Source organism: Rhipicephalus sanguineus, chromosome 2 (assembly GCF_013339695.2).
Source record: "Rhipicephalus sanguineus isolate Rsan-2018 chromosome 2, BIME_Rsan_1.4, whole genome shotgun sequence".
Taxonomy (NCBI): Eukaryota; Metazoa; Arthropoda; class Arachnida; order Ixodida; family Ixodidae; genus Rhipicephalus; species Rhipicephalus sanguineus.
Window position 1 is genome coordinate 60,508,152 of NC_051177.1, and position 17,171 is coordinate 60,525,322.

Below are 17,171 nucleotides of genomic sequence, written 5' to 3' on the forward strand. Positions count from 1 at the left end.
GAAGGGAGGGAAGTGTATGTTGGAGGCGCTCTGTCCCGGTATTTATGTGTGCTGTTGGCACCAATCAGCTTTCGGGTTGCCTAAAAGGGTAACTCGTTTTCTTTTCTTCCAAATTGGCGAGATGTCAGATGTAATTTATATTACGTTTTGTTTCTACTTTAAAACGAACGCTTAGCCTGTATTGGTATAAATGGAAGATTTTTATTATGCCAGTCTCAAGAAATAGCTCTCTGCTGGGTGTCCCATAGTTCGCATTAAAGATATGACGAAGAAACTTCTTTTGCAAAATGTATATTTTCTGGAGACAGGACGATGATGCAGTGCCCCACACTAGCTGACAGTAATTAATGTAAGAATAAAATAAAGAGTTATAAAGGAGCAGTTTAATAGACTTAGGAAGAATGTATCTAATGGAACAGATTGCGCCCGTTATTCTGGCTAATTGTTTAATAACAAGGTTCACATGGGCTGCCCATGACATATTTGATGAAAACATAACACCGAGACACTTGAACTGATCAGTGTCTCGGCTGAGGTCCCGTGCCGCAAGCAGGCTGGCGGGAGAGCGGGACCCCAACCGCGAAACCGGCCCCCCTAAATCGGGACGTCTGGTCACTTTACTCTAGACGCGGTTCGATCAGTGAAAATCAGCATCACGGTCACGGTTTTCATTCGTGGCCGAAAGTCACGAAAATCTCGTTGAAGGGCCCCTAAACCACCGCGAAGCAGAGCAGGAGACAATTCACAACTGATACCCTCGTCCAATCGAAAGCTTATTTTTTAATGACGTCACGTGGACAGACTCGTTCACGTGACGTCATTAAAGACTGCTGGCGTTACGGATTGTGCCGAAAATGCGGGAAACGCCAGGAGAGAATAACGCGCTCATCCTTTGTATTTTCAGATGTTTCTTAGGGGCCCTTTAACAAACAAACACGTACTCACAACGCATAACAAATATATTTCGTAAACGCATGCACGTGCGCACGCACCCAACACAAAGGGAACAGCCGCGCTGCTAAAGTCGAGGGCGCGGGTTTGACTTCCTGCCACGGCGGCCGCATTTCGATGGGGGCGAAATTCAAAGAACACCCGTGTGCTTAGATTTAGGTGTTCGTTAAAGAACCCCAGGTGGTTGAAATTAACGCCGGGACCCCACTAGGGGCCCCCACATCATGATCATAGATCGTGGTTTTAGCCCGTAAAACCGCTGCAATTACTTTTTTTTAAACAAACAAACGAAAAAACCCTCTCGCATGTTTGCGTTGATAACGAAAGCTGCTGCACCCCCGAAGTGATGCGAAAGCCACAGGTAAATTACGATGCGTTTTATCTACATGGACGTTTGTGAAACGTATGCCTTGAAATTCCCCGGTGCCAACGAGACACAAAGTTTAAACCGGACCCAGAACGTATGTTGAGAATTCTCAACATGAGACTCTGTGCAAAGTCATTTGATGCTTTATGTTGAGCATCGTCAATAAACTTGGGATAACATAAATATTCTGCAGAGCTTGAGACGAAAACGAAACAAGAACTGCTTCATCGAACGGTGCCTGCAAATAAAAAAAATAATGCTTCATGTATTAAAGTTTTACCAATACGCTTATTTTAACAATTTTGTGTTTGTTATTAATCAGTGGCAATACGTTTTTTCTTTGCAAATTTCTTCTATCGTAAATATTGACTTACTGTGGACGCCCTCTTTTGGTTGCTCAACTAGAGCACTGTTTTGTGATCGTCGTTACCACCTCCTCGTAAACTGCGATCCCTCTAATCTGTGATTGCGATTTCTCCGCTTTGAGTTGCGATATCCCCGGGCACTTACGCAATGCTCAACTGACACGAAGTGTCCTGATAAGAAGACGCATTGTTCTAGCCGTGAACTAATCATTCCACCTGCCTCCTTTAGTCGGTGCCAGGCAACGCGACGGAGCGTGGATGGATACTCGCAAACTACAGTGATTCAGTTCTCTACAGTTTTTACTTTTGATTCGCTATTGCGAGCGGTTTTCTGTCGCAAACTGTCGCATTTAACGTTAGATACTACGTTTACAACGTTACCATCGATGCTCGTCACCTCAATTCATCCCTCAGCGGCGTGGGTAAGTTCAAGCGCATTTCTTTGCACCCGAGCTGAAATGAGAAACTTTGTTGTTGTCTCACGGACATAAGTCACTGTTTTTTCTACGCATGATTACGGAGTATTAACTTTTCAATGTCGCCTGGAACCGAGGAGGTGTTCGAATAGCTCTAATATGCCTTGCAGATGCCCGTCTTAAATTGTGCGAATACGGGTTTGATAGAGGAGGTCGTGGACATGTCGAGGGAAATTTATCGACACGCTTGGATTGCACTGCTGTGTGACACCGTACAGCCACTGCTCCAAATGCATGCGCCGTAAATTTAGTTGCTGCACGTGAAAGATTGAATCTGGCACGAGAGGTAACTCCTAATGGTTGAGCTTGAGGTTGTCTCTCTTGTCATATCGTTGACAGAGACTTTCGTTTTTAGCACTGCTGTGTTACAGCCTCTCGTGAAACGTTCTTCGGTCCCCGTCCAGCGCAAGGCAAGAGACAAAAAAGCCGCTTTGTTGAATCGCGAACGCAGCACCGCTTTCGTCAATCTGTCAGATACAATTGTGTCCCCTCGCTGAGCATACATAGGGGCCTCCTCCGCGGCTCAAATGTCACTTGAGGTGTGTGCAGTAAACTGGATAGGAGCTGTCTCGTTTTTGCTCCTTGCGTAGAAGGCTAGCTGAAGTTTACTGTGATTGTGATCAGTCGTCATGAAGGTTTTGGGAGAGAGAGGTGCGGGGAATGCTAAGCGAAGTAGAAACAGCTGCTCTGTTCTGACTCATGTCTTGATGTCCACAGCACTAAAATGCCCCTGACTAGAGTGGAACTTCTCCCTCTGTCCGTCTTTGTTCTATTGCCTGGCACCTTCATAGTTACGTGAGTATGCTTTCTTTTTTTTTTTTACCCACGTTTAAAAGAATAATAAACAACGAAAACTCGTACATGGTTGACAATCATTCATTCGACTACTCTGTCACGGTGATTCACGCTAAGTTAACTTAGAAAGTGTTGCATCTAGCAGGGAAAGGTTTGCCTTTTGAGGTTCTTCCTTTTGTGCTCTCATGGGACATTGTGCCCCTTGCTTGCCCTGTACTGCAATAAAGATAACAGACTGGGTATCTTTATTACAAAGACTAATACCCATGCCTGGCAGCCTATTTACAGACACATGTGCTGCCTTGACAACTTTTGTTTCCCACAAACCGATCAATCAATTGTGTGGTTAAATGTCGTGACAGTCACACACTGCTTGATGGATGTTGTGAAACTGAATTCCCGTCAGTATTAGTGTTTACTCCTGTGTCGTGCATACACCTTTAAAACCGCGTTTGAACTAGTATTTAAAGAGTGGGCTGGCCTGGTTTGTTTGCTCAGTGTTGCAAATTCTTTCTGGTGCTGATAAGAGATTAATCACATTGTTAGATTTCAAGACCATTATGCAAAGTGATTTTTGGTTGTGATAAAACAAGACTCGGGGGATAGTGATACGACCTAAGTCACTTACTACTTTATGCAACTGCTACACATATATGACACCAGCATGTAAACAGATTCATGCTTATGCCAGGGTGGCCTATAGCATAAGATGAATAATTTCAGTAAATTGGAAACCTTGAGTCTTATAGCGAATGCAACTGTTAAACTTTGCTCAGATGGTACATACCCGATCATAGCTCTTTGCATATATGACAATATTTCTTGATGCCGTGAGACAAAAGAGTGCAAAAAATTAATTTACATTTTTGACGTGAATTTTGTTTCTGAGCACTTCCTTGAACTGCAATGAGACACACCTTTCGCATGTGAAGTGGTCACACTCAAACGTAGTGCTTCCATAGAAGTCATGTTAAGGATAGTTTGGTAAGATGGACTGTGCTCCACTCTCTTTGTGCTAACTCATTCATTCTCCTCTAGAAAGACCGTGCTCACACTTTTGACTCTGTTGATGCAATTACATACTAACAGAACCTGTTTAGGGGATGTCAGACTCAATGTTTCCTCCTTAGATATTTGTCGTGTTTGTATATCGCTGCAGAATGTTGGCTTAAGACGTTTGAAATGATGCCGCAGGTACTTGATCTCAATTCTCCTCGGCCATGTGGAAGTGGAGTTTCCGTATATCAGTGACACGGGCACGTATGCTCCAGAGAGCTGCATATTCAGCCAGCTCCTCAACATCTGCTCCTTCTTGAGTGAGTCAAGCTCATTGTTTACTTATCCCTTTTGTTACTATGAGTATTGTGCATGACACACATTAAAGCTGAGAAGCTGCACCTGTTATTGAACCCTTACTTATTTTATTGCATTTTGGTTGCTGTATTGTACTCATGCTGATCAATTTGGCTGTTTTTTTTAACTAAAATGACATGTGCGCGGTTTTGTATTTTTGACTTCGCGTTTCATAAAAATTAAAACTGCGTAAAAAGGTTTCACATTGGCAGCTGTACATTTTTGTTCTGTTCGTAGACACCTCCAAGATTATTTCACATTCTTGTCTTGAAAACAGGCTTCTTGGGAAAGCTTTATGAGCAGTTTGAAGTATGGCATGTAATCCTTGCATTTAATATATGTCAATTTGTAGCTTTGTAAATCTTTCAGTTTGATATACCCATATACCTTCAGTATACTTCAAATTAATTATTAAGGACACCAGTTACGCACACTTAAAAGCACATCTCCCTTTTTCATAGTGAACTGTATGACACACCTAAATGAAATTTTCATCGAAACGTTCTGCTACACTAGCTTGTTTCTTTTATTAGAAGGCAGTGTGGACACAAAGGCACCTTCATATTTTTGCTGAAACATTGTCACATCAATTGTAGCGCTAACCTAAGATGCCAAGTACACTCTGCGGTGTATGCCTTTTGTTCAGTTTATTGCTATCTGTCTCAGCTTTTTCACATTGTTGCAGTTGCCATGATGTTAGAACAGAAGGAGTAGATAGTGGTCAGTGTTGGCTTACTGTTGAGCTTCTAGGCTACATAAAAGCATACGCTTGTGTTATGGGCACTGTGGATCAAATTGTAATACTCTTATTTGAGATCACGCATTCCTTTTGCAGAAAATTGCTTGTATCTGTGAGTGAAGCCAATTGTTTATTACTTCCTTTTACCACTGGCACCTGTGAGCTTTACTTTTAAGCATTTGCATCAATTATTTGCTGCCTTCACTCATGGTTAAGAAACGGAAAATAAACAACCACCCATTTGTAGCACGAAGCCACAAGGAAATCCATACGGATTTCTCAGAGATAAAGACTCTTAGTTGCCGAAAAACCGCAGAATTGATTTGCAATATGCCTTCACTCATACGTATGAAGTTCATATGGTGTACACATTTATTTTCGTTCTGGTAATAGCCTTTGTTCCCAGTGTAGGGGATACTCAAATGACTACAGTGCCAGTTGTTTAAATCATATGTTGAAAATAATGTCAGCAAATATTGATTGTTGAAGTTTTATGTCTCCTATCTCGTGTACCAAGGCTTGCATTTATGTTTAGGAACCTCAAACCTTTGAAAGTTCTTCTGCACAGCAGTACTTCACAGTGTATAGCTGGAGCATGAAAGCCCATTTTATCCTGCTGAGTGTTTGTTGAGGGCATTGCAGACAAATATGTCAAGCCCAGGCCTGTGGAGTTCAGTGAACTCGCGCAGAAAAAAAAAAGGGGGTACAGATACAGCTGTGCGACTGCTTCAACAGTAACTGCGACCGTTTTTGTACTTTAGTGTTTTTTGCATTCGAAGACTGTGTCAGTTCATGACATGCTATTGCATTTGGCATTTTTGTTCTGTGCCTGCAGTGGCTGCGACGGTGTATGTACGTTACAAGTTAGTGGAGCAGTACTACAGGGACCATCTGTCCCAGGAGTCGCCACGGGTTCTTCGCATGAACACCAGCGGCCTATGGCTGGGCTGGATTTCGTCCCTAGGTGTATCCATTGTCGCCAACTTTCAGGTGAATACAGTAGACTCTGTCTTTCTGACCTTTGCGAAAGTGGATGCAACGTAGTCCCTTGTATGATTTTGTTGCTTTAGTTTCTCTGAGAGCAAGTTGGTTGAACTTCTTTTGTCATGAAATGCAAAACACAGGACCAATGAAAAGAAAGCACTCTGTGTGTCTGTTTTGTTTACGTTGGTCCTGTGTTTTGCATTTCATGCTTGAAAGACAGCACAAAGCACTGAAGCACGGAAGAAAAGATAGTCAAGTCGGCGCTTCTATCTCGTACATCTTTATATTGACCACACTCCAATTTTACTTACTGTTCAAGTTTCTGCAGTAAACCTCTCGTCATTGCCTTTCCTGGTAGCCTGAAGGCTATTACCGGTTTCCCTCGAGGTTTAAACAGGAGTCCGTTTGCTGTGTATGGAACATGCGTGCGAAATGTATCTGCGCAGGAGACGGAAGTGCTGTACGTTCACCTCTGTGGAGCCTTGCTGGCTGTGGGCGGCGGCACGGTGTACACGTGGATCAACACGCTGATGAGTTTCCGCATGCACCCGCTGGTGAACACTCGCTTCATGGCGTGGCTTCGACTCTTCCTCTCCGTGGTGGCAACAATAGCCTTCATCTCCAGTATCCTTTGCCTATCTCTTGCCCTGGCAAAGAAACACAGAAGAGATGAATTGTATAGTGCATCTACGGAGCATGAAAAAGGGCAGCAGAGAATATATCTGTACATAAATACACATGCACATATGGAGGCTGTGCGTGCCAAGCACGCACTGCAGGAACTTGTGGTAGTCACAATATTGATGTTGACAGCTTAAAAGTTGCGTGCAGTACACTGCATAGATGTTACTGGCACCTGTGATAAACACTAAAACTTTAACTGCACACCTTTGCATGTCTAGAACCTGTTTCAATAGCACGGGTAGCAGAGACTAGCACTTTGCCCTAAACTTCAGCTCAGCAGTTTTTGCATAACCATGTTGTGCTTTTGCCTACTTTCAGCCCCTAACCCTTTGGTTGCCTCCCTCCCCCTGCTTACCCCCCTTTCTTTTTCTTCATTCTTTCTTGTTTTGTGTCGTGAACCTCCTTGACTCGGCCTCCTCAGCTGCCATCACAGCACCTATGTCACTTCAGAGATTTCACGGAAAGGACAAAACAAAATGGAAGCCTGAAGACGGGGTTTGTTCTGATCTGTGCTACTATTCTTAGTTGATGTTGATATTGTAACTATTTTTTTAAATAATGTTGTATTTGACCAAAAAACTTCTGGCATTCTTTTTTTCCACTTTTCAATTATGAAAAATGGAGTCTAGTAACTAGTACAGGCAAGTTTATGCTGAATAGTCTATTGCTTGCTTTGTCCCAACTACAATTTCCAGAGCCAAGTGGCAGTGTGGCCATTTCACAAAGTTTATTTCATGTGAATGGTTCCAGAATTTTAGCATTGGATGGTGTCACAAAAAAAAAACAACAAAAAAAAAACTAGAGGAATGGACCTTGTAAACAGCTTTGAAAAGATACATAGGCCATATACAGGACCTCATGCATGCCCTGCATTGAGGGGTGGCACTCCTAATACTGCCCCCCCCCCCCTCATTTTTTTTTTTTTTTTGCCGCAAGTTATTAAGTTATTATGAAAAGGTTCATTTGCCCAAACTGCATGATTTATATCCAGTGAAACTTGAATTTCAGCGTAATTTTTTTTTTTTTGCTTGAGTTGCACTGCTATGCATGGGAACTAGAGCCAAGTGCATTCCTAAGCTGGTATCTAGCATTGTTGTGCATGAACGTTGTGCATGAAATGGCATGAATGTGAGGTGAAACACAGGGACAGCCCTTCGGTTTGTGGCAAGGGAGTTGTGTATCAGGTGCCTTTCACGTGCGGTAAATGATATATGGGACAGACAGGCCGCTGTCTGAATGCGCGCCCGCAAGATCACCGTCGATCTTTGAAAGGTCAGCCTTCGTCAAATTTGGCCCTGCACTGCCGTGAGTGTAGGTTTACTCCTCTCTTGTCTGATGCCAAAGTGCTCGCACGTCATAGGGACCAGATGGCACGTGAGCTTGTTGAAGCTTTTTTAATTTTGAAAGCGGGAGATAACTGTGTGGCAAGAAAGCCTTCCCTTGTGTTAAATATTTAAGGCAGAGATAAGGTACCTGGATGTGCACACCTGAGGTTTTTGGTTCTGTTCGTGGTGAACATGTGGTTTGAGCTTCCTATATATTTTCGTTCTTTCTAATAAAAGTTCAGTTGTTAGTATGCGCTTGTGCTGTAGTGTTCTTCATATCTTCCTACGTTTTTTCGTGCTATTTTCATTCATCATAAATTACCACCGCCCAACAGTCTATTCTTCACTGTTGTGCACACAAACAAGTTCATAAAAAGTGACCAGTATTTGTTGACTGCTTTTGAAGTTGCTTATTTTGGGCTACTTTTAATTCTCTCTCATTCTAAGTGCTGCTGCAACCACAGTAGAGCACTGGTCAGCTACAGTCATAGGCTGCATGGTTTAGGACTGCAGACTGCTCGATCTTTACAAATGAAAGTTGGCTTAAGAAATAGCGAGCGAAAGTAACATTGCAGTGTAACATTATTTTTCTTTTTCCCTGTTCTACGTAAATGTGGGTGGCCCCCTGTAAAGTAAACGTCATCCAGAGAGTAAAGCCTGCATTGTACTGGCAGCTAGTAATAACATCACGATGCTAAAAGCAACTGGAGATAGGAGAGCTTCTGCAATCTGTCCCAGTTTTCAGAAGGACACTCTACCTTTTGTCTTAAATTTACAGCAAACAAAGCACAAATGTGGTCGTAGAATTTTGTGAAGGCCCTTCGTCGTAATTTGCACAGAGATAGTATATGAGCTTACATGTCCTCCTTGCAAAATAATAAAGGTTAGGAGTCATATTTGCAGCCCTTCCCTCTCACCCAATGGGGGAAGGAGAAAACAAGGCCTCTCAGGCTGCCCCTGTGCACATGCCTATCTACAATAGAGCAAAATCTTGATGTGATGAAGCAAATGTTGCCTTTTTTGCTAGTGTTCGCAGGTAACAAAGATACATAGCATTATGGGGATTGCTGGATAGAGCGACGATATCTTCAGGGCGGGCTAGACTGTTCTTACAACAATGTTTGGCTATTGTCAAAATGAAACACGTGAGGATAGTTATTTCAATGGGTAGCACGAACGACGAAGATGGAGAAGAACTTGCAGGAAGAGCGCTGATCCACACCGTGTTCTTCCTAGATGTTTCTTTCTCAGTCTTGCTGGCACAAAAAATGTTCCTCATCTGTCGCCATGACCACTAACTATTGGTGCCTGCTAGCATTCCCAGGGTTAAACATGTAGAAATAACCCAAGGAGTTTACAGTGACACGACTGACATTGTAACTCCGTTAGTAGACCATTGCGTGTGTAATACGAAAGTTGTGGGTTCGATCTCCACCTGTAGCAAGCTTTCTTTTTGTCCACTCTGGCTCTTTTTTTCTTTATCTTGTAATTGCCACACTTCTACCGAAGGCTACCAATAACAACGTCCTTGCTTTCCTTGATTTCAATGTCTGTTGGCTTCATATGGTTGCCCATCTTCGTCATTCATGTTACCCATTGGGGTTAATCGAAACCAACTCGTCCAAGTTTTCATCCTGTCAAATGTAGTAGTTTAAGGCTAGGTCTTTACTATGGAAATGTATGCAACCCTGCTAATTTGGTGTGGATGCATGATGTAGTACATCATGGATCCACACCAACTTTTATTTCTTTTTACTATGGATGTATAGAGACCAACTAATGCTCCTTCCATCGCCAATGCAGGGTTACCACCTCCACGTGGCAAGCACGGCATCCGAGTGGGTCCTGGTGTTTGTGGTGGACCTTTACCTGCTCACGTTTGTCAAGGAACTTCGCCATATCTGCCTCAGCTCCCCTAAGGTGCATAGCGCGTGGCGGCAGCGACGTAGGGCTCATACCATGTTCCCCTGGGCTATCTGTGCCGAGCACAAGTCGTCCAAGCGACACTCAGTCGCCAGTAGCGCACTGTATTAAATTTAGTGTCGGGAAAATGTGGATCATTTGTGACAGGTGGTGCATCATTGTTTCTTTTACAGGACTTTTTTATTTTTGTTTTGTTTCACACTGATAGCTCTTGTGAGCTCCATGTTTATCCTCCCGCGTCATCATGTCAACAGGAAGCTGAGCCAAAATAGTGTACTTTACAAGTTGAACAGGCTTTCTGAGTTTCCTTTTATTTATTATTATATACATATATATTTTTTATGACTCTTGCATTTAGCATGGGGCTTGTTTTCTAGTCGAACATTATATGTGTGCCTATGAAAGGGTGTTTGCCATCCTTGCTTGCTTCTCAGTAATGCAGTTCACTTAATTTAATAAATTCTCACTTTTTTGTATATATAAAGGCCTCATTCATTTCTTATTCAAATTTGAGGAGCTGCTTTTCTTTTTTTCTGATGCAGCTTTCCTTCAAAACATGATGGGTTGGAATACATTTTCTGGTAAATGTTCGTGAGGAAATATTTTTTAGCCTGGGCACGTGTTTTACCTTTTATTTGTTTGGTTCAAGTTTATATTTTTTATATATTAATGCTTTTAAAGCAAGAGCTTACCATTGTTGCTTTTAAAATTTTATTGCAAATGAGGCATACCATTCATCATCTACTGACTTTGAAATCCATGAATGGCATTTGAGCTTAACTGTTAACCAGTAGTGACAAGTTCTTGGTAATAAGCTTATATTTCCTTCCCACTGTAGCCACCAAAATGTGTTGTAACCTGTCTATATATCAATGTTAATGGTGGTTATTGTTGATACATACCAATGTGGCAACTGCTTGCAGTATTAAAGACATAGCTCAAAGGTCTGTATTGCACAGTATTTACCAGGGAAATTGGCAAGCACTGGGAAACAGAACTTGGCTTGTGTCTGGAAGCCTGCATTCACTTAATATGCAAACAAGAGGCACCCTCTACATGAAGTATCATGAGCACTGCTAATTAACCATCAGAGTGGTGCAGTACCTGTGAAGCTTAGCCTGTGATTGGAGAACATACTAATGGAGCAGCAGTGCTAGAAGCTGAGAAATAAAAGAAAAACCTCACTTTGCAATCTCTTGTTACCTAAGTGTGGTGCTGTCCTCTGTTCTGTGAATTGCTCTGCCGTGTCCTGTAGGTTTGTCAGAGGAAAATATTGTGTTCAGGTAGTCGTTTGTATTGCTTCTCGCGTGCCTCTATCACCCAGCGGCTTATCACTACTGTTCGCAGCACGATGCAAGCTGCTGATGTCATATCAAAGAGGGCAATTAAAGGACTAGATTCAAGCCATTATAAAGCAAGCGTAGTATCTGGGCCTGGTTGAACGAAGCCTGTTCTTGAATGGGGTGTCGATGGCAGCTTTTCTTTTGCACAAATGATGGGCCACTTGAGAGACCTACTCTTTGCTGAAGAGCATGTCAAACTTATTTCAGTGCTGCCTTCATGCGAAACGGTTACTCTCCATCGAGAGCCATAGAATTGGGTATCATTAGCTTGATAGGAGCACACTTTGTTGATTAGAAACACTTGAGATTAGCACACGTCGTATCTGTTGATAGTTTATCACGCCGAAATCGACTGTGAAAGGGGTCGGCCGTTGGGAAGATGTGTTGGTGCTCGTCCTCTAGGTTTATCGTTTGTGTTTCATTTATCAGAAAAATGCTGGGCAAGGGCTGATCACGTGCTCCTGAGCTCACGTGCTGTTAGATGCCGTTTGTGTGAAAAATGTCACTTGCGCTCTTTTGCATGCCCAGTACACAGGTAAGATACTAAAGGCTGGAAAGATGTCCTTGACCAGAGTGCATAAGTCTCGAAAACTTGTATCTTTGCCTGCATTTCTAAAATTGCAAATTATAACTTGGTGTCATCTAAATGAAATGTTTATCAGTGAAGCAGGCATGTCATGCTGTTTAGAGCATTGGCATTTTGCCAATGCAGAGGTAAAATCAGCCGGAAATGTCATTGGAATCCTGAAACGTCTCTGCCCTCCGTTCTCTTTTGTCATCCTTCACAGTATTTCATAATTTCAATTTTCTTGTTACTATTAAAGATGTTTTGGGGTGTATTTTCATACTGGAGATCATGGAGTGCTTTCAAAAGCACTTCACTGAGAAAGTAAAAAAAAAAAAAACATGCAGCATAATCGCATGTAGTCTAAATGAACAACACACAGACCCCTATTCTAAAGCAAAACTCATAGTGGTGCAGCACTATTCCAAAAATAAAGTGGGAATACAAAACAAGCGTTGTTGTGACACTCCACTTTCTCGAGCTTCACGATGTGTTAGCAGCATTGGATGTATACGCGTGCCTGCAGTTATGAGTAGACAAAACCTTGAATGTCAGTGAGCATCTGCCATGGTGCAAGTTGCTCTTGGGCATTTCTACATTGTATTGTACGTTTTTTTTTTTCATTATTACTGCTCTTATAAAGCTGCTTTTATAATTGTACGCATAAGTGGTCTGGCAATATTAATTTCTGCTGATACCCCAATAAATCAAGACAGTTGTTTTCTTTCATTGTTTTTCGTAATACTTTCTTGTTTAGAAATAACCTCATGAATGCCTGTTTGTTCTTATTTAGGTTATCTTTACGTTTGCGCCATTTTCAACAGCGATGAGCTCCTATTAATGCAACAGCCAGTCGGTCCACTGTGGTATACCTGTTTCGGTCCTTGAAATCAACAAGCCTTTTTTTTTTCGTTTGTATTGCAGGTGCAGTTTCTGACGGAAGGTACCCACCTGTCAAGCTCGAGTGACGTGTATCACACGCAAGACCACTTGGAAATCGCGCACGCCCCCATGCCTTCTTTGGGCAACGGAGCTTCGGACGTAGCCGTTCTCACCACACGAGCAATCGTGCACTAGCGTGGTGGCTTGTCCCGTGCTTGAGACTCTTGCCATGAGCCCCGAAACGTGCACATTTTAACTTGCGAATTTCTTTGACGATGCTGATATGCGAGTGATATATATACACATACGTGGCACGTCGTCAACCGCTAACGTGTGGTTGTCGTCCGGCAGTTGCCCACACTTCGTGCCTCAATGGCAACTGGTGTATTATTTTGCTGCAAGTCTCAGAGCCTGAAAAAATGGCTCTTCTTCATTGCCACTTGCCGTTATGTTCCTGTGTTCCTTTTGTTCCACTTTCAAAAGGTGAAGAACGTGTTTGACACGCCTGTGATTAGTTCGTGAACAATTGTGGTTTTCTCTGATAGTGCACACACGCCTTGTCGTTTGTCTGAACTTTGCTCACAGTTTGTACTGCGTGCTACATCTGGCACGCATGCCAAGCTGGTGCTCTATGAAGTTGCGGCGCCAGAATACATAGCGTACCGGTGATGTAAAACACTTTGCGCACACTGTCAACCATCACCTGAGCACTTCCCAGATTTCGTGAGTCCGCTGTAGAATATTTATTTCATTGTATCTTCGAGGAGGCCTCTTATATGTAGCCCTCTTTGGGCTATGCATTCCCTCTACGCATGTACTTTTAGTCCTCCAGTTGTAACTATGGCTTTTTCTTGGTTGAACTTCTTTTTTAGTTGAATGTCTCACGTATTTTAGGGAGCATCGGTTCCCTTGTGAAACCAGTTAATATTTAAGTTTACATTAATGCCTTTGAGAGTAGCATTACTTCAGTAATGTGGGCATTCATTGATCAGTGTACAAGTTTATTTACTAATGAGAGGGCATAAATTTCATATTGCTTTTTTTTTTCTTTTGTGCTTAAAAGAGCATATGATTGTGTATAGTACTATTTTCGAGCCCTGCTGATGCAGTTTGTATTTTTATTATAAATTAAAATGCATTTTTAAACGAAAAGTGTTCCTTGTGGTGAATGTGCTGCTATAAATTATAAGCTAATGCAAGGCATGGCACAACGTTGATGTAGGCTTTCCATGCTCGTTTGCAGGCCTACCTAACATCTGCATGCATGTAGTATAGTATCATCATTGAGCACTTGCCTCTCAATGCTACTCTGGAATGGTGTGTGGAACTGAAGTTTTTTGTAAGAGCAATACTAATACACTGGGCTGTTGAGTGGCACAGTCAACATCCATTGCTGTGTGGGCTTTGTAACTTTTCTCATTTAAAAAAAATTGTTTTATTTGTTCATATGTGAGCCCCTTTTCAGGCTGTTACAGGGTAGGGGCATGGGCGTTGTCAGGGGGGGTGGGGGCAAAAGGGGCACCTGCCCCCCTCAAGCTGCACGAGCACTTGCCCCCACCCAAGCTACACCAGTGCTCTCCCCCTCCCCCAGCCACAATGCAACATGGGTTCAAACCCCCAAGACACTACCCTGCCAACACTCATGGGTAGGGGAATACAATCTCATAAAGAGAATGTGATGTGAGCCTAGATAATTGTTCGTTAGCAGAAACACTTTGAGAAAGTACAAGGCATATTATATGTTTACACACTGTGAAACAACAATTTCACATTTCTCTTAAAGTTAATGATAGACTTGGCAACTTCAAACTTCTCTTAAGTTTGTTCCAATTGGAGATCTTTTTTACTAAGAATGTTTAAATACATCAGCTCTGGAGGAATAAGGCATAGAAGCATAGTTACTTTTTATCCTTGGTAATATTCTGCAATGTGTTTGCTACTGTAAGATGGGATCCACATGTGCAAATGGAACAAATTTCAGCTAGCAACATTCCTGCATGCAGCAAATGTTGGAAGGTTTGCTTCATGAAGTAACTCTGCAACCGATTGTGTTCAGTTGTTGCGGGAAAAGACTAACCAAGTGGCAAGACATACTTGTTGCACTTCATTGATGAGGTGTTGATGGTATGGTTCCTAAACGATTCTAGCGTACCCCTGACTAGGACAAACAACAGTTTTACGTTAGAATTTGCATGCTTCAGTTTTCTTTTTAACAAAATGAACTTTCAATGTGTGGATCTACAAATGATTGCTACATGGTGGCTCCATTTTATATCGTATTCTAGTTTCTCCAAGATATGTAATTTGTTTTGTACATTTCATAATGTCACCACCAATAGCTTAGGGAAGAAGTTTGGGGCAATTTCTTATCTGATGCAGTCTTACAAGCAGACTTCTTGAGTCAATTTGCGTATTCTATGAGATACTACAGTCGTTAATAAACTGCAAAGACTCATTCAGTAAAATTTTGTCAATGGTGCTTTTTACCCTACAAAATGTCAGGGTAATATACTATGCAACTAAATACATGTTCAATCAATGGATTGGCGTTCATGGCTTTATCATTAATGTATATGAAGAACATTCCCGTCTCAAAATGGACCCCTGTGGAACGCCAGGCGTAACTGGCAAAGCTGAAGATTGCTCATTAGAAGTTTCTATGAACTTTTGTTGATCTGAGCCTGAATGCACCATACTATTCTCAGGGCTAAGACCAGTGTCATGAAAGTTCTGCGCAAACTTTGCATGATAAACCCATTTCAAGGATTTAGAAAAATCTAAGGCTATGACATCTATGCCACAAAGTGTTGAATTCTCTCAAACAGCCAAGTTGGGGTGGAGAAGTGGATATGAAATTTATGGTTAGAGTAGAAAATTTGTGCATGCAATCTGTTGTATACATTACTAATGATATGTTCCAACAACTTACAGACAGTACATGTAATAGAAGTAGGACGATAATTATTAATACTTAGCTTGTCTTCTTTGAATATTAGCGCTACCCTAACCACCAGCCAGTCATCAGGTAAGGTACCATGGCCTAATGATGACCTAAAAATTTCTACCAAGAATTCTATAAACAATTCACTGTAGCATTTCAGGAATACACTTGGTATATTACCTGGCCCTGATGATTTCCTACAGGTTAAGTTCAACAAAAGTTAGAAATTTGAAATCTGTCGCGCTTATGTTGTGTCATATCTGTATCAATGAGCCAATTTGGGCAAGAGCACTGAGCACACAAAAGCATTTGCATTCCTTGGCCATAAAAACTTTGCTTGCTACACTTGCATTCGTCCACAAGGACTGCAGTTATTGCGTGTTTTGAACCAGTCAAGTGTATCAAGAACCTGCCCGGACTAATAATTTGCCGGAGGTTGTTCAAAGTGGAGGAGAAGAAAACTGTTATCGCTGTTTTATATTCATTGCAAGCCTGCGTGCTAAGAGCAGAAATCATGTTGTGGTTTCCTGGAATCGCTTGTCGTGCATGCCGTAGTCGACGTTTCGAGTGAATAATGGTTTTAGTCATCTATGGGCTTGCCTTTTCTATGCGTTTTTGTACCACGTGTACAGACAGCAATGTTCACTCTACTACAATTGACATAAGACATGTCCAAAGACACTGCACATCGTCTCCCTGTAGAATCATGTCAAAAGCTGTCTCCAGATAATCAAGGATCGCCGTTTCATCTGCCCTCTGAAAATCTAGCACATGACAGATATGACAGATCACTATTGAATGGCCTTGACCTTGCATTCGTGTTATTTACCTCTTGAATTGGGTAATATTTTGCCATCATATCCAACATACACTCTATGTACAATATCTCGAGAGTAATAAATATGCACGGAAGGAAGGAAGGAAGAAACAAGCGGAAAGACAGGGAGGTTAGCCAGTTCTTAGACCGGCTGGCTACCCTTTGCTGGGGGAAGGGGTAAGGGGGATAAAAGATGATAGAAGAGAGACGTTACAAAAAAAAGGAGAGCAAGAAAAGGAAAAAGAAAAAGAGAGGGAAAAAAAAAGGAAATGAGAATATGACACTACTTAGAGTCTGTCTCTAAGACCAGTTGTCCGCAAGAAGCGCAATAATGCTTTTAAAGCCTTCTGTGCTGATGACGAACTCGGCCAAGGCCCCAAAACCTTTTGTTCCGACAAAAATATGCACGGGTCCCAGTCAACACCAGGCAGGCGGAAGTCGCCCATAAGTATTTACTAATATGTTTGTTAGTGGAGCGTTCAATGTAATCACAAAGCTTCTGGAGAAACTCGGAAGAAGTGCCGAGGGTGTGATAGGTAGAAGCAATTGTCAAAATGACTCCAAGGAATATTTTGCACCATATGTTCATGTGGCCATCTATGATGGGAAATTGTTCTTACTAAATTGAGTTTTTAATTAACTAAGCCACACCACTGCCCTT

General features: G+C 42.0%; 1 protein-coding gene across 1 annotated transcript; it reads left to right on the plus strand.

The window, feature by feature from the left end:
• The first annotated feature begins 1,735 nt into the window (after positions 1-1,735).
• Positions 1,736-13,904, plus strand: LOC119383080 (DNA damage-regulated autophagy modulator protein 2). Its single transcript, XM_037651076.2, has 8 exons — positions 1,736-2,105; positions 2,877-2,954; positions 4,149-4,270; positions 5,882-6,036; positions 6,477-6,654; positions 7,136-7,209; positions 9,843-9,959; positions 12,795-13,904. The coding sequence occupies exons 2-8, from the start codon at positions 2,884-2,886 to the stop codon at positions 12,945-12,947; spliced, it is 870 nt and encodes a 289-aa protein (XP_037507004.1). The 5' UTR covers positions 1,736-2,105; positions 2,877-2,883; the 3' UTR covers positions 12,948-13,904.
• Positions 13,905-17,171: the final 3,267 nt, after the last annotated feature.

Coding starts and splice junctions, on each gene's coding strand:
- LOC119383080 (XM_037651076.2), top strand. CDS start 2,884: ATGCCCCTGACTAGAGTGGAACTTCTCCCTCTGTCCGTCTTTGTTCTA. Junction 2,955..4,148: donor CCTGGCACCTTCATAGTTAC/GTGAGTATGCTT, acceptor ATGATGCCGCAG/GTACTTGATCTCAATTCTCC. Junction 6,655..7,135: donor AACAATAGCCTTCATCTCCA/GTATCCTTTGCC, acceptor CGGCCTCCTCAG/CTGCCATCACAGCACCTATG.